This window comes from Raphanus sativus, chromosome 4 (assembly GCF_000801105.2).
Source record: "Raphanus sativus cultivar WK10039 chromosome 4, ASM80110v3, whole genome shotgun sequence".
In the NCBI taxonomy this organism is placed as follows: domain Eukaryota; kingdom Viridiplantae; phylum Streptophyta; class Magnoliopsida; order Brassicales; family Brassicaceae; genus Raphanus; species Raphanus sativus.
The window spans coordinates 25,095,526-25,121,842 of NC_079514.1; the positions used below are offsets into that span (position 1 = coordinate 25,095,526).

At 32.6% G+C, this 26,317-nt stretch overlaps 1 protein-coding gene and 1 long non-coding RNA gene across 14 annotated transcripts; one reads left to right on the forward strand and one right to left on the reverse strand.

The window, feature by feature from the left end:
• Positions 1 to 1,318: 1,318 nt before the first annotated feature.
• On the forward strand, positions 1,319 to 22,900 carry LOC108829484 (uncharacterized). 5 transcript variants are annotated; one of them, XR_008945191.1, is made up of 9 exons: positions 1,319 to 1,475; positions 1,567 to 7,915; positions 8,432 to 8,574; positions 14,840 to 14,946; positions 15,231 to 15,378; positions 20,640 to 20,664; positions 20,801 to 20,888; positions 20,994 to 22,292; positions 22,665 to 22,900. XR_008945191.1 is itself a non-coding variant. In XM_018603138.2 (6 exons), the coding sequence occupies exons 3-6, from the start codon at positions 7,913 to 7,915 to the stop codon at positions 15,305 to 15,307; spliced, it is 330 nt and encodes a 109-aa protein (XP_018458640.1). In that variant the 5' UTR covers positions 1,319 to 1,475; positions 1,567 to 1,749; positions 7,738 to 7,912; the 3' UTR covers positions 15,308 to 15,542. The 5 variants fall into 5 exon arrangements, 2 of the variants coding, with proteins under 2 accessions (XP_018458640.1, XP_018458641.1); XR_008945192.1 differs by having other exon boundaries at positions 22,207 to 22,292; XM_018603138.2 differs by lacking the exons at positions 20,640 to 20,664; positions 20,801 to 20,888; positions 20,994 to 22,292; positions 22,665 to 22,900 and having other exon boundaries at positions 1,567 to 1,749; positions 7,738 to 7,915; positions 15,231 to 15,542.
• On the reverse strand, positions 7,227 to 18,395 carry LOC108829482 (uncharacterized). Of its 9 annotated transcripts, none has more exons than XR_008945197.1 (8): positions 18,316 to 18,385; positions 18,034 to 18,231; positions 17,775 to 17,931; positions 17,400 to 17,471; positions 16,827 to 16,917; positions 16,636 to 16,708; positions 16,054 to 16,250; positions 7,227 to 7,433 (listed from the first exon to the last, which is right to left on the reverse strand). It is a non-coding gene; the product is annotated as an uncharacterized LOC108829482 (long non-coding RNA). The 9 variants fall into 9 exon arrangements; XR_008945199.1 differs by having other exon boundaries at positions 18,094 to 18,231; positions 18,316 to 18,383; XR_008945196.1 differs by having other exon boundaries at positions 17,865 to 17,931; positions 18,316 to 18,383.
• Positions 22,901 to 26,317: the final 3,417 nt, after the last annotated feature.

The following is a 26,317-nucleotide window of genomic DNA, read 5'->3' on the forward strand; positions in this document are numbered from 1 at the left end:
CCCTCAATTAAGTTTGTTTTGGGTAAAAACCCCCAAACTAAGTATTTAATGAATAAACCCCCAAATTAACTTTATTTAATGAATTAAACCATTTCCGGTCATAATTACCAGTACTACCGGTAAATTTTGAATCTAGGAGTTTCTACATTAAAAAAACATAAGTGAGGGGTTTTACCACTAGAAATAGAAATTCAAAATAAAATAACATTATCCAAAAATTAATAACTTTAATATTCCAAAATTAGTTTTTAAAAAAATTCTGTAAAATATATGAGTCTAGTTTTTTTTAAATCAACATTATATATGTATAAATTTAAAATGTAAAAAACCAGAAAATATAATAAAAATTATCTTAAGATTTACCAGTAATAAAAATTATCTAAAAGTTAAAAATGTAAAACACAAGAAAATAGATAAATCTTTAGATAATTTTGGTTCTATTTTATGGGTTTTTACATTTTTAGTTTATACATATATAATGTTGATTTAAAAAACACTACTCATATACTTTACAGAAAGTTTTTTAAAATGCTAAATTTGGAATGTTAAAGTTATTATATTTTGAATTTTTTTATTTCTAGTGGTAAAACCCCTCATTTATGTTTTGTTTAATGTAGAAACCCCTAAACTAAAAAATTACCGGTAGTACTGATAATTATGACCGGAAAGGGTTTGATTTATTAAATAAAGTTAATTTGGAGGTTTATTCATTAAATACTTAGTTTGAGGGTTTTTACCCAAAACAAACTTAGTTGAGGGGTCTTAACATTAAAAATCCTTATTATTTTATATGTTATTTGAGTTCTGACATTGGCGTATCTTGTTTATTCGGTTTAGTGTTTTCTTTATAAACTATGAGGTTTTATTATTTTTATATTGTATTTTTTTTTCTTGGTAAACTAAATATAAAGTTTGTAATATTAGATCATGTAGTTGAGGTTTAATAGCATTATTAAATAATAAAACATATAATTAAAAATAAAAATATAGCGTTAAATAGAAAAAGAAATTGTAGTAATAATATAAAAAAATTGGAAAAGAATTTTTTTTCTTTTGTTTATATAGCATTAAAAAGAAAACTATCGATAGAAACTACAAAACCAATTGGAAAAGTAACTCCAAAAATATATTAAAAATATATATGTAGTAATTATATTAACAAAGTCTAATTATATGAATTGATTTGGGCCTTTATGTTATGATATTAAAATTAGTATCATTTGTAACCCAAAAATTAGTGGACCCGAAATTTCCCTTTTTCAAAGCCCATATAATTTTTTCCCGGGAAAAAGACAGAAAACGACATCCTTTAGTGACTTTTGACTTTCTCGTATAACATTGGTTTCTCCAATCGATATCTTTGTCGGCGATGTCTGTTGTTCTGCAAGATTTTCTTAAACGCCTGTGATTTTTTCATTAAAAGGATTATAGAAGATAGATCTACTGATTACGCTCGAAGATCATAGCATACGAAGGTTTGTCCTAATTAATCTACTGATCTACTATTTTTCGATTATTTGTCCTGATCTATATTCTGTTTTATGATTTTTTTAAACACAATCTAAGGTTGGGAATATGAAGATCCTTCTATCTGATTGCTAAAGCCCATAACCTGTAAAAACATGAAGAAAACACCTCGTTGAAGTTACCAATGAGTAAAGAATGCGGAGAAGGTCTTTTTGTTCACGGTTTGCAAGTAATAGTTCATAGGAGTTTCGTGTTGATTTCAGATATTTATTCGTTGCAAAGGTGAGTCTAATTTATAATTTCACTAGAGTCGGCCCGCCCTACGGGCGGGATATTGACTATTTTTTATTTCCGTAAAACTGTTTTTTGTGCACAAATTCATTTATGCTGGACAAACAAATAAAAAATATATTTTAAAATTTCATAATTTTTTTGGTTTATTTTTAATTATAATTTTCACTATTTTTTACTAATATATTTGACTATTTCTTTTCCTTTGATTTAGAAATCATATATTTGTTACTATATTAAAACAAATATATATATATATATATTTAACTGTGTTCAAAATATTTAGTTTTCTTGAATTTAATAGATTTTTAATACATTTCTTCTTAAATTTTATAATTTAAATAATTAGAGAAAGAAAATCCAATTTATTATCTTTTTTCTTTAAAAAATAAGCAAGTAGCATAAAATATGATATTAACTGTTTCTGTTTAATATTTATAAATAACATTTTAGGTTATATATTTATGAGTTATTATATTTGAGTAAAATATATGTTTATGTTGTTTTTTTATAACTCTACACTTTATTTACTTGAATGTTAAAAAAAAAAAAAAAAAAAAAAAAAAAAAAAAAGAATGTTTATGTTGTTTTTATTCTTCAAACTCACATCAACAAAAATTTGAAATAATGAATTCCACAGTTGTTTTCCTTTTCTACCACCAAAATATAGGCTAAACTAATAAAAAATAGAAAACCATAACTATTTGATGTATTGTTAACTACAAAGACTATTTACTTGATTTTTTCAAAAAAGACTATTTACTTGATTAAATAAAGTAGTTGATTGTAATTTGTAGTAATTATATATCTTCTCAAATTAAAACCAGATAATTAATGGTGGTGAATTACTGAACAAACATGATTAATATCCACAAACATATATAGGTGGTCTTTGAAAAATAGAAAATGAATCATCCAAAATATCATAAAATAATATCTATAAATTACTAATATATTTTTCAGAATTTTCATTAACATTATTTAGTAACTATAATATATGTTTTCAGTATTAGGAAAATATATACATACTAAATCCCCTATATATTATTTGAGAAACATTTAGGAAATTAGAACCTTAATTTTGTAAGAATTAAAAAAAAGCCCAATGCTGATGTGTCAATCAATTAGGTAGTTAATTAGAAAAAAAGAAGGTCCAAATTCAATTAATATGTTTCCCTAGAGACATTAAATCATTAACTATATGATATGAATTAATAGAGAACCAGCATATGATATCAGAGCGAGCGTATTTCATCACAAAGCATTAACAAAATTATTAACAAAAAAAACAAAGCATTAACAAAAAAAATAAAAACTAAACCTTACCATCGGTCTTCCCTCGGTATCAATCTGAGCTTCTCCGGCGATGGTATCAGGCTCTCCGGTTGCAACTGTGTTCACAATTAAGCCACCGCACCTCCTCCATGGTTCTCCATCTTCGTCAATCTCCGGTCACATCCACGCAATCCACCACGGAAGCTCTGGAATCGCCATGCTCGCTCCATCGTGGCGTCGTCGCGTGAAGAGGCTCGCCGTCGTCCTCACCCGATCCGGCGAGAAGAAGATCGAAGAACTCCAATGGCTGGTTTCTTCATATTTGCATACCCAATCCCTGAGGTTTTAATTAATATCCATTTGGACCCAAACTTTGAAATGTTCAGAAAGGTCCTCGCGAATCAATCCATAAACTTTTGATTGTACAACCTAACCCAAGAGAATATTCCAAAACTGCAACCTTGGTCCCTGAATTCTTGCCTTCTTCCGTTTTGGCCCAGAAGTTTCTGATTTGCAATTATAACCTCTCAATTGACCCCAAACATTCAAATTGTGCACTCCATTCCCTAATGCACACATATGACCAAATGTATACAATGTAAACACCTAAATATGCAATCTAATGATCAAAATGCATTAAACTAAGACATACTTTATTATATTACTAATAAAATAATAATTAGAACACTGCTCTTCTATTTCATCACGTCGGTCCATTTTATATGCATATCACATTGTTTAATCGTTGCCATAAAACATAAGGTTGAACATCCCCTATATATTATAGGAATATCATTTAAAAAATTATAACCTCAATTTTGTACTAATTAAAAAACATCATTGCTTATGTGTCAGTTAATTAAGCTGTTAATTTTGCTTACGTGCCAGTCTAGAAATAAATTGGAAATTATGTTTGTCCAAATCCAGTTGCTAGGCAATATATGTACACGGGATAGGAAATATAATTAATGATATAAAACATATAAACTTTAATTTAGTGTAAGAACATGATTGTAACTACTCGAGCTTAGTCTACGAAGACCTGGCGAATGAAAAACATTAGTCGATCATAAGAACATGATTGCAACAAGTTAACAAACAATATCAACGTTGGGAACCTAAAAGTTGAGAACAATCACTTATATATTAATTGAGAAATATTACAACCTTTGAGTGTAGTCACATGTCATCACCAGAATGAAATCCAGAATCCTTAGAAAATATGTTGGTCCAATTAAGTATATATTAAAGTTTTCATATAACTAAGCATAAAATTAATTAAAGTATACAATTACTATTTTATTTTCTTTCCTTAAATAAAAGTTACGAAATTACCAAATATGACTAATATATAAATGACAATTAATTATTGTAATAATAAAGATTTGATAACAATCTATATCCCCTCCATCATTTTTTTTTAATTTTATATAATTAAAATAAATTAAACAATCAAATTAGATATAAAATTAAAATTTAGATTTTATTTTGGCATATGTCATATTTTGAATTTAAAAAAACCACAATAAATTACTAAAATTGTTAAAATTCTTATGTTAAAAATTAATGATCAACGGTTTAACATCATTTATATATTAATTGAGAAACATTACAACATTGTTTTGTAGTTACGTGTCACCATGAAAATAAAATTCAGAATTCTTTGAAAATAGGTTGGTCCATCTTAATTTATATTATATTTTTTATTAAACTAACTATCAAATAGATAAATAGTGTACAAAAAAAAATTCTCGCACTCTCCTTAAATAAAAGTTGCGGAATTACCTAATATGATTAACGTATATATGACAATTAATGATTATGAATAATAAATATTTGATAACAATTTTTGTATCTTAGCTTTTTTGTTTATTTTTATATTATTAGAAGATATTAAACAATCACATTAACCATATAATAAAAAATTAGATTTGTTTCTTATATGTTATATTTTGAATTTTTTAAAACGACCATACATTATTAGAAAGATTAAAATCTCACTTTGAAATTTTTGTGATCAATTGCTTAATTTGTTTTATTATAAAAAGATACAAATGATCATAAAATTGTATTAATATTGATTTTTATTTAATAAATATTCAAATTAAATAATATATATATACACATATATTCAACTAACAACTTAAAGCAAGAAAATTGGTTCTATCAATTTAGACATCCCGTTGAAACCCTTCAAAACTATGTGGAATACTATGGTTAAAGTAATTTGATTTTGTAAATAATACTAAGTTGCTGGTTCTAAAACCATTAAAATGATTCTCAGTGATGTTAAAGTAATGTATTAAAAAAAATTGTATGACATGTTTTGTAATAAAAATTCACTTGATAACCACATTACGAATTTTATAGGTATGAAAAAGATGATAAAAATTTTAAGCCCAAATCGATTATGTTCATCATAAATTTAAAATAGATTTCTGTCCACAATTTCAGTTACAATTACAAATGCCCAGTCCAACATATAGATGATTATATAAACAAAACATAATTGTATGCATATTAAAAAAATTCAAACACATATACATATTTAATTTGTCAATACTATATATTTTTAATCTCCTATATATTAAAGGAGAAGCATTCTAAGAAATATGTTCATACTATAATGGACACATGTCAGTCTCACAATGATTTGAGAATAAGCATTCACACTCTACATAAATGTTTTCACACTATGTACTTTATGTTTTGTTTTTAATATAAAATTCACATGTAAGGTTCCAAAAAAATATAAATTTTAAAATCTAATTCAACAATAGAATATTAAGACATGATAAAAACAATCCAAAACCAACTAACATTCAAACTAAGGCTGTTCAATATGTATAACAACGCATGAATATATATTTGTTATATAAGTTGAACTATAATTATAATTTGTAAATCACATGAACTATAATTAAGTAACAATTCACTGCAACTGAGGCTTCTTATTTTCTTAGTCTTTTTTTTTATCTCTATGCTTTATTTTAACATTGACTAAATTGAAGTAAAGATTATAAATTTGATGACAAAAATTAGCTAAAATTCTATACAATTTTTTATCTTTAAACAAACAGTACTGTGTTCAATCGAAGACATATGAATTTGAAGAACACTAAATATGGAAGAATAGAAAAAAGTTTTATATCGTGCTTCTGTTTTGTTCTTTATTTTTATTTTCAAAATTTAGAGTTTTGATATTAATTCTAGATTTGATTATTTTATTAGATGATAAAACCGTTTTTTATTCTTTTATTTAACTATATAATATTTTTTTAATAAATGACTTTTTGTCAACATGACTCTAGAATTTGTATAATATATAATATGATCTCAAACTAAATAATTATGTTTTTGGTATAAAACCGAATAAACTAAAAACCGACGGTATATAAACCGAACAGAACCGAACTAAATATGGATTTATAATAGTAATTATATTTTACTAACCGAAATACCAAAAACCGAAAAAAACAAACCAAACCGATATCCGGATTGAACACCCCTAATCCAAATGAAACCTAACTATTGTTTCATTCTCTAAAACATAATGAAAATAACAATTTCATCCCGCGCAAAGCGCATGTCTTATCCTAGTTATCCATTATATAAAAAGAAATGTAAAACCTCCTAAAAGCTGCTGTGTCCAAATGTGAACCCTTTAACAGAAAAAGTTGGCGTTCCATAAACCCCTCTTATTATGTAAAATTTTTAAATTGTAATGATATTTTTTTTTAAATTGATGTAATGAAAGGCAATGGTAAAAGCCTACCAAGAAAGCTACTTACTCTTAACAATTTTTTTTCTATTTGAAATCCTTTTGTCGACTTCTCAGAGTTTCAGCCGCAACTCAGCGTCTTAGGCAAATCCTTAGTTGAAATCCTTAGGTTTAGGACAATATTATATGATTAAATATTTAACTGTAGCTAAGGAAGAGTCCTAAACTAAGGTCATTAGGACATCTCCAACCTTACTTCATTTTCTACTCCAAACATCATTTTGGAGTCAAATCTTCTCCAACCCCACTCCATTTTCAACTCTAAAATGGAGTAATAGCTAGGGTTACTCCATTTATGGAATAATCTTACACATTACTCCATTTTGGAGTTGAATTTTTTTATTTATGAAATGGTCCTTTAAATTTTTAATATTTTTATTTATTATTTAGATAATATTTTGAAATGATATAATAACGTGAAAAACAAGATATTTCATTATTTAATAATTTGACATTCGCGCTTCGCTATTGTGAAAGGACATATTCGTTTTTGGAAAAAAATTGTTACATTACATCATGACTACATATATAATTTTACACAACATGATAATTAAGGATGAGCGTGAACTCGATGCACCAATTGAAGTTGCAAGAGAAACTCCAACTCCAGAGATCGAAACTGCATAAGATTAAAATATCCGATTTTAAAATTTTCTTACTCGACTTAGGAATATCAAAGATAAAGAAGCTCATTTTTCATTACAAAATGCATTAGTTGATCATTTGTGAAAAAAATATTCTAATGTTCATTATTGAACCAACTTATCTATTATGTTTTATTTTATTTTTATGATTTCTTGTACCTATTAATAATAAATGTTTAATTTAAATAAATTATATTTTAAGACATTTTTGCAAATATAAAATAGTTGGGGTTAATTGGTAAAATTTGATAAGTATAGAATATTATTTACTATTCTTAGAGAAAAAAATGGAGTAATACATTGGATTAAAACATCTGGAGTTGCACCATTTTGGAGTAAAATTTGGAGTAATACATCGGAGATGCTGTTAAGGATCAAATCCTTAATGTGCTGGCACTCAACTATTGGCTCACGATTGAAAGAACGATTTGATCAATCTCGATAGAAGAAGAAGATGGTACGTGGTGTTTGTCTTCTCAATCGATCCTTAAAATAACTGCTCTGTATTTTCATCGATTGATTTCTCTTCTGTGGTAAATTGGGGATATCGTGTTTTTTATATTGGAATTGATCTCCAAAGCCCTAAGATTGATTTTTATTTTGTGATCAATTTGGATTAGTTTCAGAGATTTTGTGTTTTCGGTGGCTGAGATTAGGGTTTATGGCTCGTTCGCGAATCATTCAGAATGCTTATATCTTTAACTTGATTGTATTATCAATAGGTTAGCATATGGTTCACAGATAAATTTGAGGTTTTTGTATTGATCCCATCATTCTTTGTTATCGACATGTTGAAAAATTTACAGCCTTTTAGCTTGTTATCGATGTTTTGTATGCTAAATCAGATCAATTGCTTACTGGTGGGTTTATTTTCATGTGTCGATCCTGTGTGACTCTGCTAATCAAATTCAGTTTCTTGTGTTCTGTATCATATAAACTCAAAGTTCCAACTGTTTGTTTGTTTTGTTTGCAGTCGACTCTTTCAGCAGCCAGGGCAGATAACTTTTACTACCCACCAGAATGGACACCGGATCAAGGTTCCTTGAACAAGTTTCAAGGACAGCATCCTCTCAGAGAGAGGGCAAGGAAACTAGGCGAGGGGATTTTGATCATAAGGTACTAATCATCAAATCAAATACTGTTATGAATATTATGTTTATGGATGTCCAGCCCATTAGATATTTACTTGTAATCTTGGCCCGTTTATGGCCCATTGTATTTAGGCCCATGTCGCCATATATTTCCTATATAAGGAACACTTTGATTCAATAATAAGATAGAGTTTTCACAACACGTTATCAGCACGAGAGCTCTGACAAAAGCCTGAATGAATTTCGAAACCCCTTTTCCCAGCAACCACCATAAACTTTAGAAATCAGACGAAACTTCAAAACACCGTATCTCCTCAACCCGACGGATCCAGAGGACGAGCCACCTATCAAATTCAAGATCTCGACGAGACGAATCCAACGCCGTCGACCTCATCGCAATCCGATACCGGACGCGTTCTCACGAGCTATTACAAGAACCGCCGTCAACTTGATTCAAAACCCTAATTCGGACGCAACTTCAAATCGACGTATCTCTCAAACCATAAGGAGTTAGCCGACGTTCCATATATCAAATTGAAGCTCTCGACGAGAAGAATCCAGCTCCGCAAACCTCGTCTCAATCCGACTTCAGACGCGTTCTCCACCTCCGTTTCAATCCGCGTTGACAATTTCCTTTTTACTAAAGGAAACCCTAGCTGTTTTTCCATTCTCATCCGACCAGCACACATACTGACCATCCGACGAATTGATCAGCACCCGATAAGCCACCAGACGATCCGACAGTTCATCCAACAGCCGGTAGAGGTTCTGGACGATCCGATCAGCCCGTTCCTTGCTCGCGATAGATGTTCAAGCCGTTCGCGGTTTTCCTCTCCTCTCTCTAGGTGGTCCAGTTTCAGATTCTCTCCAATCTAAAGGTAAATTAAATCTGAAACACCCTTTGGAACCATATCAAAACGAATTTGGTTGTTTGTTAAAGGATTGAACATTAAAATTTGATGAACCTAAAAACCTAGGACAATTGAATCCCTAAATAAATTTGAGAAATTAGGATTTGGTTTAGTTCTCCCATTAAGTTGCTAGATCAAACGGTCATTAGGTTGTTAGAAGCACAAATATTCCTTATTCAATAAGAGATTGATTAAATCAATTAAAACCAAAACACTAAGTGTTCTTGAATCTCGAAAACATCATTGATCTGAATGATCAAATCGATTTTAAACTTTGAAGTTGATCATCTCCTAAAACATAATTATGATCGATTTATTATAAACCCTAGAAACTTACTATAAAAAAAAAAAAAAAAAAAAAAAAAAACTTTATATTTTCAGAATATTTCTAGAAAATGAAACTTCCTATTTTTAGAAACTTATTATAAAAGGAAACTTTCTATTTTCTGAAACTTACTATAAAAACAAACTTTCTATTTTTAGAAACTTACTATACAAGGAAACTTTCTATTTTTAGAAACTTACTATAAAAGGAAACTTTCTATTTTCAGAAAATTTATATTTTCAGAAACGTTCTATGAAAGGAAAAACTTTATATTTTAGACATATATCTAAGCCGTGTGACTTGTTTATTAGGAAATCATTAACTCGATTGTTTGCTTGATCACACGATTTATATGATTGATTTTCTTATAAAGATTGAGTGATATATAATATGAGATGTCGAAAATCAACTTGGATTATGATGTCCTAAATCTCTAAAGAGATAATCATTTAAAATGTGCACTGGATACCGAGGTTATCCTAAAGTCAAAAGGACTTGGTGAATGAATCACATAAGGCGATATTGCCAAACGAGAAAGATTGATACATGGCAATATTAGTTATTAGCCACCATCTAAATGAGAGTCTAAAGAAATCAGTATCCCAGTAAAGAAAATCCACTAGAACTTTGGACCGCCTTACAGCGGAGATATGATCACCATAAAACGGTGCTATTACCAAAGGATAAAATTTGAGTGGAAGAACCTGAGATTTCAATACTATAAGTCTGTGGATGAATACAACTCGGTTTTGTTTAAGATAGTTTCAATGTTGAAACAATGTGGTGAGGAAGTAACTGAACAAGACTTTCTCTAATGTGTTACTGCAACAGCAGTATAGAGAAAGAGGTTTCACCACCTATACTGATTTGATCTCCTGTTTACTATTGGCTGAGACCAATAATGAGTTATTAATGAGAAACAGTGAGATGAGACCTCCCGGTACAAAATCATTACCCGACATTTCTAGGCTGACTTTGGAGCCTAAGAAAGAAAGTAATCTCGTCCAGCACAACAACCATTCCGGCCCTAGCCGTGGGAAAGGTTATGGACGAGGTCGTGACACATTTAAGACACATGGGCGAGGACGAGGCCGCAGTACCACACCCGGCTTTAGCTGTGGTCGAGGTCGAGGTCGAAGTGTGTCTTTTAAACCTTAAATAAAATCTTATTTGTGTCACAAATGTGGTATGGGTAATCACTGGGCAAATAATTGCCAAACTCCAAAGCACTTGTATGAGCTTTACATAGAGAGTTTGAAAAAAAAATCCGGAAGCCAACATGGCTTACCGAGATGGTGAAGATGACATGGATCATGACCATACTGATCAAATAGAGTATGAAACTCATGAAAAAGAAAATGATCAGATGGATTATGAGACTTCAGATGCCTTGAAAAAAAAAAATCTCGACATCAAAACTCTATGATATAGATAAGAGTATATATGAGTTTATAAATAAGAGTATAGTCACTCGGCCAAGGCATTATATACACCCAATAAAAGACCCATTGAGTTATAAAGATTTAAAAATGAATGGTTTCCGCATTGAACCAATGGGCAAATGAAACAAAAGTTCCTTCAGATATATTAGAACAGAAAAAATGCCCAAGACCATAGAAAATGGTCGAGACTATACCTGCATTCTCTACTGATCTAGACTATGCCAAGGATCAGTATGATAAAGGCACAGGGCCTAGGTAACCAGATTGGTTGACCTACGAAATTAAACACTTTATGGCATGACCGGATTAGCCATCCTAGTCCAAACTTGATGCAAAGTTTAATATTACAAAGGCACAAAGAGTTATCCCATAGAAATCTCACGTTGTGAAACATGTACACAAGGGAAACTCATGAGGCTCAATTGTCCCAAGCATCACGAAATGGCATAATGGTTTAGTGTCCTTACACAAACAAATTTATAGCATGTTCATGAGGGGGAGAATACACACCCCGTGTGGTCCATGACCATACTATAAAAACATGAACATGATAGCCAAACAGAATGTGATAGCCTGGCCAAACAGGCCATAAGATATAAGAGCTTGGTCGAACAGACCATAACCTATTAGGTTCAGACTTTCAAAGTCTATAAGCTTGGAGACATTATGGATTTACATGTATGAAAGATAAGATGCATCAGGCCATATAAAGTGAGCATAGATATTCCCATCTAATAATTATAAAGGGTCATGATCCAGACATAGACCATCCTAAGATATTATGTATAGACCACCACAATAATATGTGCCGTCTAGGATGGAACCTCATAAGAAGATGAAATAAGATTGGGAATATATGTTGGATATGAGAATGTCTTCCTCCCACGATTTTATAAGAGACCTTGAGCCAAAATATGGGTGATCAGATTAAGGCCAGGTTTACGGATTACATGATGAATCCGACTATCCAACATCAGGGGGAGAAAGAAATAAGCTGGTACAAGTATAAAGAGAAATTGAATGGTATTAACCATCCTTGTCTTGGCAAGATCCTCGGACCAGAGAATATGATTTAAGACGTCCAAAGAAAGATCATACAAAGCTAGCTAAAAGAATGCCAGACAGATTAGACCTGAAAAAAAAGAAAAAGAATGACTAAGTCATACCAGCTTAAGCACCACGAAATTAATGTCCTAGAAGAGACATAATCAAGTTGCTATAGAGTCTAAAGATAGACCAATATGTTCCATAAGATAAGGAACCTCGGAAATAAAAAGAAAGGTGCAAATAAATGACATATCCGAGGTCATAAGGGAAACCAGACCAGACATTTAGATAAGGCTGCGCAGCTGAACATCTAAGATACCAGACCATGTAGTTTGGGACGCCAAACTGCAAGGTAATAAAGGTTCTTAGTAAGAATGAAATCTCTAATCGATTAGTTCATGTCTGGAACACAATGGAACACTATAAAATAAGTGTCGACACATACATACACAAAAGATAAAGATGCATAAGAAAATAGCACTTGAGTTTAAAAGATATAAGCGAGGATCAGAACCCACGAGAATACAAGAATGCATTCATAGACTAAAAGAAACTGTGGGGGTTTAAGAAAGATTCAAAGAATCTATAAAAGAGATGGGTGTATTGGCCATATATAGAAACACCATCTGATAAGATAAAACCAGTGAAAAATGGGTCCTGTGTGGGAAAGGAAAAGAAATCGTGAGACATGGACTAAGGTGTTCATATTCCTATTTAAAGCATTCAAGGAATGACTTGATTACACAAGGATACTCACAGAGACCAAGGAACAGATTATAAGGAGATATACTCCTATGTGGTGGATGCTACTACAAATCCGAAAGTGATAAAGGTCTGGATATAAGAAAAGAGAAATGTAGTAAGCAGCATGATTGATCACTGGATAAAGAAATGATAAGAGTATCAGAAAGATGAGAAAATAAATTCTCATAGAATAGTTTTGTTCCTAAGCTATTCATGGACTGAAACGAAAGGCAGATGCATATAAAGCATATAATGCATGTAAAGGATAAGACTAAGTAATACTTAGTGAAAGGAGTTCTATAAGAACGTCCCTGAACAGCCCATGCATATATTATGAAGGAAATTCCTTGTGTTCATACTTAAAGAAAAGATGATTAGATCAATTGATTCTTGGACAGACTATGATAAGAATACAATGATCTATAGTGGAGATGATAGCCATGAATATGTATTGAGATCTATGATCCAAAGTACCAAGAATAGAATGTGATATGGTCAAAAGAGAATAATAGGATGAATCCATCAGATTCACGACCAAAGACCCATATCAACTAGGATCACGTATGACCTAGTTCGACCTTAATCATCTTGGTTCTAGTCCAGCCCGTTCCGATCCGTTCCCTTTGGTCTTGTTCCGACTAAACTGGTTCCAGTAACCACTATAATCAGATCGTGGTATGGCTATGGACAAGGCATGTGTCCTTGGTCCAGGAAAAACTTTATGTAAGTACTTTTAAGGCTTATGCACATCCGACCAAAGTGAAATGTATTGATATCATTGGCGCCTTGATGTGGCAAAGCCATATTAGGTCGGATAAGTTTTATGGATATGTTCAGACCATAAGACATTGATACTAAAGCCATACACGTCCCCCTGCTATAAGTGTCATTGACACCTTTACTTAGACAAGTTTGGCATGTCGGAACATGAGACAATATGGGACATGATCAATATATCCTAAGTTACCTTCTAATGAACTAAAAGTTTGAGATTGATTTATACTAACCAAACCCAAAAGAAAAGGGATTGTTTGGTTTTAATAAATGTTACAGGTTTATACAAGGTCTCAAACAGGTTATACACATTTGGAGAATGATGAAGAAGCACAAAGTACTACAAGTTCAGTCATGAGAAATGTTAGCCGACTTCTTCATCATGTCTACACCAACTACACATCTATGAAGTCTACCTATCCGTTTGGGACATGGCAACAGAAGGACCAGTTCAAGACTTGGCGCCCATGAAGCTAAACCATCAAAGTGTCCATGCGCCAGACTTGAAGAACGGAGGTCCAGAACAGGGGGAGTAGTGTGTGTTGTACTCTTTTTCCTTCACTTCGGTTTTGTCCCACTGGGTTTTCCGAGTAAGGTTTTAATGAGGCAACATTAAGCACACTACAAGCTCTATATGGTTCTGGCATCCAAGGGGGAGTGTTATGAATATTATGTTTATGGATGTCCAGCCCATTAGATATTTACTTGTAATCTTGGCCCGTTTATGGCCCATTGTATTTAGGCCCATGTCGCCATATATTTCCTATATAAGGAACACTTTGATTCAATAATAAGATAGAGTTTTCACAACAAATACTATGTTATTAGTTCATTCCTGCTACTTCCCTAATAAAGAATGATGGTCAAAAGTTTGAGACAGTGTGTATTAGGCTTCAGTTGTTGGCAAATGTGTTTTTCCCTGCTACTGTACATTGTGTTGATCGATCAGAATCTTTGCTTCTTTTTTGTGTTTTGAATTGGCAGGAGGGTACTCTTACTTTGGTTGAAATGTTCATATGTGGTCTTGCTTTTCTTTTTTTTTCCCAGGTTCGAGATGCCCTATAATATATGGTGTGGTGGCTGCAATTCTATGATTGCCAAGGGTGTTCGATTCAATGCAGAGAAGAAGCAAGTTGCAGAGAATTGGCAGGAGGGTACATAAGGAATCTGATTTCTAATGATTTAAACTTTGCTTTCTAATTCTAGCCAAACTCTGTAGTGTCTTTTTTTTTCTTTCTTACTAATCCCTAGTGTCTCAAGGAGTAAACAAATTGTCATAGTTTTAGGATTCTATATCGTTTAATATCTTCCAATAATGATGCTACTAACTTGACACTGGCATTTTATGAATATGTACACATACCTTGTGTGTTAATTAACAACTATGCTATTGCAATGTTTGATGGCTGCTTCTCTTTTTTTTTTTTTGGGGATGCAGGTTTTAGGACACTAAACAAAAAAATAGTGTCTGATGAGGAAGATTGTGTGTTTGCAGTTGCTTCTTTCAGCTTCTAAAGACAAGACAGTTCGGTTATGGAGAGTTGGTTCTGATTTGTGTCTTCATGTCTTTCATCATAACAACTACGGTAACTTTTGATACTTTCTTAACTCAGTTAAAGAGAATCCCATGCTCTGTGTGTTTGTATAGCAAAACAGAGCATCTCATTCTCTGTTTTATTACATGGTCATCATCAATAGTATGTTTTAGTATTCATCAGACTTCTAAATAAATGAATGGAATTGAACATTAGTTGTATGAAAAAAAAAAAAATTCCTAAGGACTCTATATTGAGTAACACCATTGTACATACATTTTAGTGTAAAATCCTTAACTATTCAAAAAGCAAAAAAAAAATATTTTATTACTAGGGACTCCAATGGTGGATAACACCATTGGAGGTGCTCTAAGAGCATCATTATCCCACATACCCATTTAAGATCTCTTATTTATTTTTTATTACTTTTAAGCTATGAATGTTTAAGAGACACCAGTAAGAGACCCCAACATTTATGTGCTTCAGTGCAAGTCTCTTAATTGAAGGTTCTTAAAAAAGAAAATTAAAATGATTGATGAATGAGTTAAGGGTGACTATCTATCTACGAATGTCAGTCATAAAGTTGTGTTCCAAGCTCTATCCTTAAGCAAACAAATTGAGTTGCATACCTGACTTGGTGTGACTATCTATCTAAGATAGGGTCAGTCATAAACAAGAAACAATCTACCAAACCCACAATAAAGCAGATGAGAAGGAAAGACGAACCGAGGAATATTGTCGACTTCAAACTCAACCCCATCTCGGACAAAAACAAACATTTCATTAGCAAAGGGAACAGACATCCCGTTGGGCATCAACTTAGGGTTAAGCGCCATGGCTGCAGTTACAGAGGATGACTAGGTTCCTTCTTGTTCTGCTGTGCTTCTCAAACCTCAATTCTCCCTTGCTCTGTAACCTGATCACTAGACACACAATAAAAGCTATTATTTTCTACCAAACCTCCTTTGCCATTAAAGAGTTCTACCCTTGCAAAGAAAAAAGTGCAAGCAATTACTTACAAATTACATCCACTAAGATCTAAGGTAAAGATTTATTAAATCACAGAACATGTTGACCTAGTCTAAGTTACTTTTGACGCTGCAACAAACTAATCTGATGAAAATGTATAAATGGTCGGCAATCACTTTTTTTTCATATAACGATGGCTTCTTGATTTACTATCAACACAAATATAAACCCACAAATAATAATGATGGAACAAAAAATTTTGAACTATGTAGAAGCAAGCAAACAAACTAAGAAATATTCAAGACTGAGGCATGATACAAATGAATGAAGTTTTTTTACCTGTCTTCAGCTTTCAATCTTAGAACTTTAGGCATATGCCAAAACTCAGAGCCTTGAACACGAACCATTCCGCCTTATGATCATTTACACAAAGATAAGCTTACTATCATCATCATCATCATCATCATCATCATCATCATCATCATCATCATCAAATTACAGAATGATTGCTCACACTGCCAACTACTTACAACTCTAGCGTTTGATGGATTTACAGGACACAATTGTGAAGCAAGTTCTTCCCTCCCATTATAATTCCAGGCTTGTACTTCAGTCGTGTCCCTGCCACAGGACAAAACCATATTAAGACCAGTAACCAATACAGACATAAACAATATCATCTACCTCTTTAGTTTTTCGATTAAGTGTTCAATTAAAGAACAATGGAAGTATCCTAAGATGGACAACTCCAAATTGAAATTTCTTGATCGGAGAAGATAGAACGGTGGATTGATCGGAGAAATCGATGGCCCATCTCCGGCCAGTACCCATCACTGCTTTGCCTTTGTCCATTCGCTTTAGTTTTTCGATCCATGAAACAGAGATGAATAGCGAAGCAGCAGAAAAAAGATAAGGAGAAGATGAAGGCGAAGAAGAGAAGGAGAAATTGAAGGCGAAGAAGAGAAGGAGAAGAACAACCAAAACACAACACGTGTCTCAGAAGACGTCTCTTATTTCCCTTAATTAATATACGTTTCTTCTTAATTATGCTAATTTTCTTTTTCTTTAAATCCAATTAATGCTAAGAGACGGGAGTTGCATACCCCGATAAAGGTGCTCTAAGAGACATCATGAGGTGAACTCTCTTTACCTCTCTCTCTATCCCCTCTCTTTTTCTGCAAAACACTTTTGTCAGCTATTTATGATAGAGAATAAGGCAAGTCAAAATGACCAAAACAACTGAAAACTTTTGTCCTCTATAACAATTTATGGGACGTAATTACAAATGAAAGTTGACGAATATCAAACTAAATGACAAACTCTTAAGCTAAGTACCAACCAAAAGGCCAAAACTTTATATTTAAATCTTAAAATCAGGCCATGAAACGCAAACCAATTCATCTCTGTTCATTTCTTTATTCTTATTATAAAGAAGCTAAGCTTCTCTACGGAGAAGAAAAATTCTCATTGCTGCTTACCCTATCATTCTGGTGAAAACTGAAAACACAGAAGCTATAAACTCAATAAACTCGTGATGAATCTCTTGTCTAACGGCATCCCAGGTTTACCTTGCTCCAGCTGGCAGCTAACTTCAGATTCGATTTTTGGACAACATCTTTAAACCCATGTTTCAACCTTCAAAGTTCAAACAGACCTCTAGATTTCAATACAAAAAATCTGGATTCATGATAGGAACAAAAGCCTAATCCACGAAGAACTCTATCACTGCAGCACGACCTGGAAGACAAAAACTTCAAATCATGTTTAGCTGCAAAGTACACACGACATGGAAATCACCGTTAATTGAGAAGCTGATATTCTTGTAGATGATATTGCTTCACCCATGCCCACCATGGGATAATCGAGGTATCGAAGAGAAAAGACTGTTAGTAGTTGTTTCTGGGTTATCTTCAAGCCACTTCCTCCTCTTTGCCTCTATAAGTAAAGCAATAGCACATATTAAACAATCAATCACTCATCTCCCTATACCTTATTACAAAACCAAAGAAAGAAGCTTACATAAAGATTCGAGCTTTAGAGGGTCTAAAGCTAAGACATGAACAAAATTAAGAGTCAGACAGATCATGTCTCCAAAGACATCTATACTATTAAAGCAGGATCCTATTGTGTTTTTTACCTAAACATGCCCTTTCTTTTTAAATGATTCTTTACATTTCGCAGGACAAAAAAGGTATTAACCTGATTTCCATAAAAATCTATACTATTAAAGCAGGATCCTATTATGTTTTTTACTTAAACATGCTCTTTCTTTTTAAATGATTCTTTACATTTCGCAGGACAAAAAGGGTATTAACCTGATTGCCATAAAAAAACGTTTTCTGTCACATTTTTCGAATGACCCAAAACTAATACTAGGCCCAATCGATCTCAAGACTATATGATAATGCGTTCAAGGACATATGTATGTCTTTTAATAACAACTAGATTTTGACCGCGCTTTCAAAACGCGGATTTATTTTCCTTTATTTTTTTAAAAATTGACAAATATTTAGTAAATGTCATATTGTCATATATTTGTTTTTTTTATAAAAGATTTAAGTTTTTTATCTTTCTTTATCGTGTTTCATTTTAAAAGAGTATAGGCATGAGCACAATATCCGGATCCGAAGAACCAACCCAAAATCGACCCGAAAATCAGATCCTGAACCCGATCAGATCCGGGGTAAATATCCGAATGAGTTCTAAATTGCTATATCCGAAGAACCGGTCCCGAACCGAGAACCCAATGAGTACACGAAGATATTCAAAATGTAAATATATATCTAAAAATATATGTTATAATTATATTTATAATTATTTTAATATTTTAAATTAATATTATAAGTTAACTATAGTAGTTATTTTCGGTACTTTTGAGTATTTTTAGATTAAATATGATAGTTTGGATAAAAGTTTACCCAAAAAACTGTATAGAATGGATATTTTTGGTTACTTTTGGTTACTTTTGAGTAATTTGGATACAAAAATTTGAACCGAATTGGATACTTTGGTTACTTTGAGTACAAATAACCGAACCTGTTTTAGATACTTTGATTATTTGGTTATTTTTCAGGTTTTTATGCATGAGAACTGAACCCACCCAGACCCGGAAAAACCCGTCTTGAACCCGATCCAAAATTTTATAATATCCGAATGGGGTTTAATTTCAAAACCCGAAAAACCAGATACCCGAAAGAATCGATCCGTACCCGAATGGGTACCCGAACGTCCATGTCTAATGAGTATATATGTTTAAAAAATTAAACTTTATTTTTAATAAATTAAGTTGGTATAACTCTGATAAATTAATTTTATTATGTGGTTAATTTTTTTAATATATACTTTTAATAAAGATTTATACTTTTCAATGAAAAAATTTAATTTTTTTTTATGAATGCTTAAATTATATTAAAAAAAGAAAAAACATAATAATTAAATGATTAATTTTTGTTCATTACACAAAATATTAAGAATGGTTGAAAATAAATTATTTGAACTTAGAGAAAAAATAAGAATTGGATATGAATTCATAATCGGTCCAAATGGTCCAAGAGATATGTGTGGGCAGTGGGCTGGATCCAAAAATGACTCAATATAGATGTGTTATTATCCTGTTTTAATAGTATAGATTAATGGTAAGTAAATCTAACTGTTTAAATGCAGAGTAATCATATTAAACATTTAAATCCCATATTCTTTGCTTGATTAGTCAGTATATTCTTTCAAAATTTATAGGTAACGATATTTAGTGTATCAACCAAATCTTTCCATATATTATTTATTATTTATATCCGATTCGATCACATTTATCATGTAGACGAAAACATACCACTAGATTTAGTACTTAACTTTCAAAAAATTTCAAAACAAATTGGATCCTGTATTGAAGCCGCAAGAATATATCACTATTTAATGGTAATATAGGAACTAGAGAATATGTACACTATTTTTTGTTCCTATATTCTATATCTGCAACTTCTCAAATCACACGATATATGTGGGATTGGTAACAACTATATTCTATAGAATATCTTATATTCTGGCGTGGTAAAAGGGAAACATAACAAACCAACTCATATATATAGATCTTACCGTCTCTCATTTTTTTACAATCAAAATGACATTGATCGTCACTTGACATGGTCAAAAGAATCATAAAAGCTTCAAGAAAGCTTCAAGAGGAAAACTAATAGTTATGTTTCTTGATTATGACGGTATTCTTTTTCCAATCGTTTCTAATCCAGTTAGAGCTTTCATATCTAACAAGCATCTTTAAGATCCAACATCTCCACTTAAGACCTTTATTGCTTTCTCTTCTATAACTAAAGTTATATGTTTCACAGATGAGAAGAACAGTGAAAAAACTGGGTAAGTGTTTCCTTCTTCTATAGTTACTGGTAGATACATAAACAAAGTATTTTTATAATAGTTTCATCTACTATTTTGAATGATTATTTAATTGACACATTGTACATGATCAATTATATGCAAAATATTTTTGCAGGTTTATAGTTTTGTGAAGTTAGCATAATGCTAGAAGCCGTGGGATTTATATTAAAGGTTCAACAAAAGGTTTCTCTAGATACAATAAGGTATTATAAAACTCAAGTATTATTCAGAATTACAATCCTATTTTTTTCTTTTGTTTTAATCAAATTTATTTTGTTTTAATCAAATTTCTTTTGTTTCTTATGAAGAAAACATTGGTTCTTTATCAACCAGCTGGCGACTTTCTTCCCATGATCCATGAGATAAACAAATGTTTGTTTGCTTTGTTCTTTTTTTTTTTTCCGTCTAATGGGTTATATTAATGGGACAAAGCCCAGAATCCACATACAACCAAAAGCCCAATTAAAAAGGCAAACCAAAACAACCACAAACAACATGGGCCTAGAAGCCCAAACTCCCCTAAACCCACGACGCCGCGCGTCCACCAACGCGTCAGTCCTTTCTCGTCACGACGCCCACGCGTCAAGCACTAGCACGCGCTAGACTTCACCTCGAGATCCGAAACATCAACTCACGAGTCCAAATGTCGATGATTGCCGGAAAGCCGAGGCAACCGCCGTTTACGCCAGAACTCGCCGGACCTGAAGCACCTGCACCCCTCATCGTCGCCTATTCTTCCACGGAGAGCTTCACCGGCACCTTACCGAGCTCTCATCGAGGCTAGAGATAGAATCCAATCGCAAACTTTAAACTCCACCGTCGCTTCTTTCCTCCGCGGGCACGACCGAAACCTCCCAGCCGTCGCAATCCTCGGATCAAAACACCAGCTTTCTAGCTACCACCCTCAAGTGAACAAGCTGAGCCCGCGACGCCATCACCTTCGAGGATATTAAGAGAATCGGAGAGCTTCATCGGGGCGTACCCGAGATCTCACCCGAGGCGTCACAGACCACTGTTTCAACATCACCATTTTCTTCCTCGGGGGAACTCGATCGAAGATTCGAGATCTCCACCGGATCTGAAATAACAAACACCACAAAAAACGAACCACCGCCGGAGCATAGAAAGCCTCCTCACCAAAAGAAACCCTAAAGCCACCCGTTCTCTTAAGAAGATAAAGAGCCACGACGGCGCAGCTAAACCGACCGCCCACCAAAGAGAAGGTGCGACGACGGGAACCTTAGAACTACACAAAACCCAAAGGAAAGAGAGCTTTTAAAAAACACAGAAAGGGAAATCCGGACCGACGGTCGGTGACTGTGAAAGCTCACACCGTCGGCCGGAACCGAATAATCCCGGCGGAGGTTTCTCTCTCTACAATTCCTCTGTTTAAGATGGTTCTCACCCAAAACTTGTTTGCTTTGTTCTTCTATCTATATTTACACGATAATCATTTTTTTTGTGCCACACATGACTGATACTTTTATTTAAAATGCTTTTAATATGTTCTTAAACAACTAGTGGAGAAAACCAAATTAACACCAAGAGCGAAAGTGGACAACAACAAGTTTTATCTATCTGTACACTTCCATTGTTTCGATGAAAAGGTAAAAAGTTTACTTCATAGATTTCAAATTCTGGATTAAAATATCGCTTTTAAACATTGATACACATTATAAAAATTATTAATCTATGAGGAAATATTTTAAAATATCTAAACTCAACGAGCATCATGGGTCTTGTGATGTGTATTTGATTGGCTCTAAAGTGCGATTCCAAAACTTGATGCAATGGCATTCACATAGGTTATCTTGTTTTAAAAATCGTAAGTTTGTAACTGCAATTGCATTCGTGCTTTAGAATCGTAGCAAGAACATTGACTTGATAGTTGTTTCAATCTTTGTTTTACTTTATTAAAATAATTAAGAAAGATATGGTCAGCTCGATAAAAGGTTAAATTTTTTTGTTTTATTTTATAGGAATCATGTCGTGAGAACCTGAAGTTATTTTCAGCTACATGAAACCAGATGTTTCTTCTCCTTTACAGTGAACTCTTTTTTTTTTTCTCCCTCTCAAAGTACTTGTCTCATGTATTGCAGGTCTGTCTTTGTGGAGTTGTGTGCAAGCATATTGTCTTTTTTATTATTATTTTTATCTGAACACATGCAAACCGATTGTTTATTATCACACCTCACACTGTGAAGGTTTTGCTTTACATCATTCTTATAACATTTCTACATGTGTTCTAGCTTTTCTTTTATCAGGTATACATTCTTTAGCTCTTCTTTACTCTTCTTTTATTTCTCTTAAGTATATCTTTTAAATCTACACTACTTAATTACGGTAGATGATTGAACCCTAATTAATACAAAATTTCTTAAAGTATTAAAAAGGAATATCAAATTATGTGGGATACGAAAATAATCTTAAGTGTTTAAGTTTAAATTCTGGTCAGAATCTTTCTTTAAAAAAATTGATGCAGCATTATTAATAAGTGCTTAGGAATAGTTATCAAAATGCAAGAAAATAAATTTGATTCGATCTCACACTTTGAAATAATGAATAAAGTTATTATATATTTATTACCCAAAGGTTAATCCGCGCTTCTACATGCTCAGCTGGTTTAATATCATTTAAACAGTGATAAAAAATCAATACAATTATAAATAAACACATAATATTATTATAAATAAAATATTTGACACAATTATAAGACACTTGTAAAGGAAAAATACCCGCGTTTTGAAAACGTGGGTCAAAATCTAATAACACTTTAAAAGATGAGTTTGATGATTGTTGTTTACCCCTTCTTGGACTTAACAGGATGCTCTTCATCGATGTGATAACAAAGCCGGACAATGTCAAAAACATCTGCGCAAATGACTTTAAAAAGTATTCTCCTTCAAGATCCTCGACCCTTCGGTTCCTACAAGAGCCAGACACATCACTGCAGATTTGCAGCAATAATTTTTGTAGTTAAAACAATCAATCATCTCTAAGAAATCGAGAAGAGTTAAAAAAAAACAGATTAGATATATCTCTGTATCAATAAACAATGAGAAAACTACCGGAATGATCAAACACAGACCTGGAAAAAAACAAAGAAACCAACTTACATTCATGTCGACCAGCAGCCGAGCCTTACGGAGGAGCAACTGCCATACTTTGCCGTACTTCAAGTCGGAGAAGAAAACCCTAGAATGAGCCATGAAAACACGATTCAGCTATCGCAATAGACGGAAAGAGAGGATGAGTTTGAGATTAGAAGAACTCACATATTTATACAGATGAGACACCGCCTAGAAGAGACAAACAATGCATTGATCACATCGTAGTGGGTGATGGAATTGAATGGATTGAAGACGAAGTTACAGCTCGGCCGTTTCAGCAATAGGAAGTGATCGCAAACGTTAGGCGTTACCGCAGGAAGAAGCTCAGTGAAAAACGTTAGGAAAAGCCCAAGTACAGTCCGATTTACACAAAGAAGCTCAGTGAACTGCGTTTCATTTAATCCGACGTGTAACGTTCTCAGGCTTCGAATTTCCACGCTGGCATCCTAGGTGACATCGCTCAGGAGGGAAGGAACTCATCTTTATATATAAAGATGTTTAATATTATACTTTATTTGATCTAAGTAAGATGAAACATAGTTTTTCATCGCTTCCAGCGACAAAATTCTAGCTTTCCACTCGATGAGCTCGCTTGTTCCCAATCGGTGGCGTTTGGGTACTCAAAAGGTGAAGGCTCTATGGTGGCTGCACCTAAGGGAATGATTAAGGCACACGAAGGGCCCACGTATGATGTCAAGTTCTACGGCATTCAGACGAAGATGCTTTTCTCCTCGGGTAGATCTAAATCACTGTTCGTTAGTTAATTCAAAACTCTTGAGTTTGATGTGAAATCTGGAAAATTTGTGTAGTTTTCGTGATGATGGTAGAGACGATCATCACTTAAATCCGAAACTCTTACCACAGATTCATCTGAGAGAGTCTTCTTGTATTGATGGTGTGTTGCTCGATATTTTTGACCAGCTGCATTCATTTGAACATTGTCAATGACTCCCCAATTTTCTACAGGTATACCACGTTAAACACGGTACATGTGTGTCCTTTTGCAACAGGCATGGATTTTGTTTCCCTACCAAAAAAGAACGGAGGTAAAATCAGTTTAGTAACATCTTAAAACAAAACAAACATTTAGAAAAATTGATTTACCCATTAGTCTGCTAAAATCATCTCAAAGGTATCTCCAAAAGGGATATTCTATCTCCAGGAATGTAAGCACTTAACTTGAACTCGCCATTTATTTTTGTTGTAAGGCCTCAGTTTTGTGAGAGGTTGAAAAATAGTAATTGTTGAAGAATGATATGTGTTAAAGCTATTGGGGAAGATATATATATATATACTTTGTTAGAAAAAGGTTGAAACAATCGCCGTAGTAATAGTAATTGTCGACACTTATTTTTATAAGGCCTCAGTTTTGTGAGAGGTTGAAAATAGTAATTGTCGACACTTTTGGTGAATTTTCATAGAATGATATGTGTTAAAGCTATTGGGGAAAAGGTATATATACCTTGTTAGAAAAAAGGTTGAAACAATCGCCGTAGTAATAGCTAATATTTGGGTAGTTGTGAATTTTTAGTATTAAATAGCGAATATACTATCTGATTTTATTCCAAAAATGATCCGTTTGTTAGTTGCTTATCTAATACATCATTTTAAAATATTACATTGTTTACGTGATCTGCAAGAACATGAACAAATAAGGATATTGTGGTTGTTGATTGATATCAAATTTTTAGAGGATTGTTAAAATCTAGGAATATATTATGAAAGGTAATTATTTTAAAGTTAATAATAAATGTTTTACGTGATTTGCAAGATTCAAATTAAAAAAAGATTATTTGGTAGTTTATTGATATGTATTTGCTTAAATATATGAATATATACGTACGGTATTTTTTGGAAAATAATAAATGAGTAGTTTTGATTTTGAATTATTTGAAGAAAAAAATGGTAAACCATTCTTCAGAGAGAGAATGTGAAAGCCCTGGTGGCCACACATTGTGGAAATCTAGTGTGGTGCGGATTCGAATTCGGGTCCTTTGGAGATCCACAGAACGCCTTGACCACCCGACCACAGACGCGTGGTTATTTTTTTTTAATTATTTGATTTAATTTAAATAAATTGTATTGTGTAAGTTAGTATCCAATTTGAATCACATGATTTATAGTAATATTGATATAAACTATGATATTATTATATGACATATTTGTATCAATCTAATGTACTGGTTTTGATTTTACAGACCAAAACCACTAATACCATGCGATGAACTAAGATAACATCACAATTTAATTAGATGGTTTGTCAATAATATACAACGCTATGTAGGTAACATATTGTAACGTAAATGTTTGTAATGGTTTGTAATCGATGGTTAAGTAATAAGACAAAAACGTAGTGTTTAGCAAATCTAACAATATACTAAAAGGAGGATATCCTCAATAGTTAGGCTATCCACATAGACAAATTAAATCAGCCAATAAGACATTTTTTTTTTGCCACGTCATGGGGAGATAAGTTGGGCTGTTTTTAAACACTCAATGATCCATAAGCCCACTCAGACGCT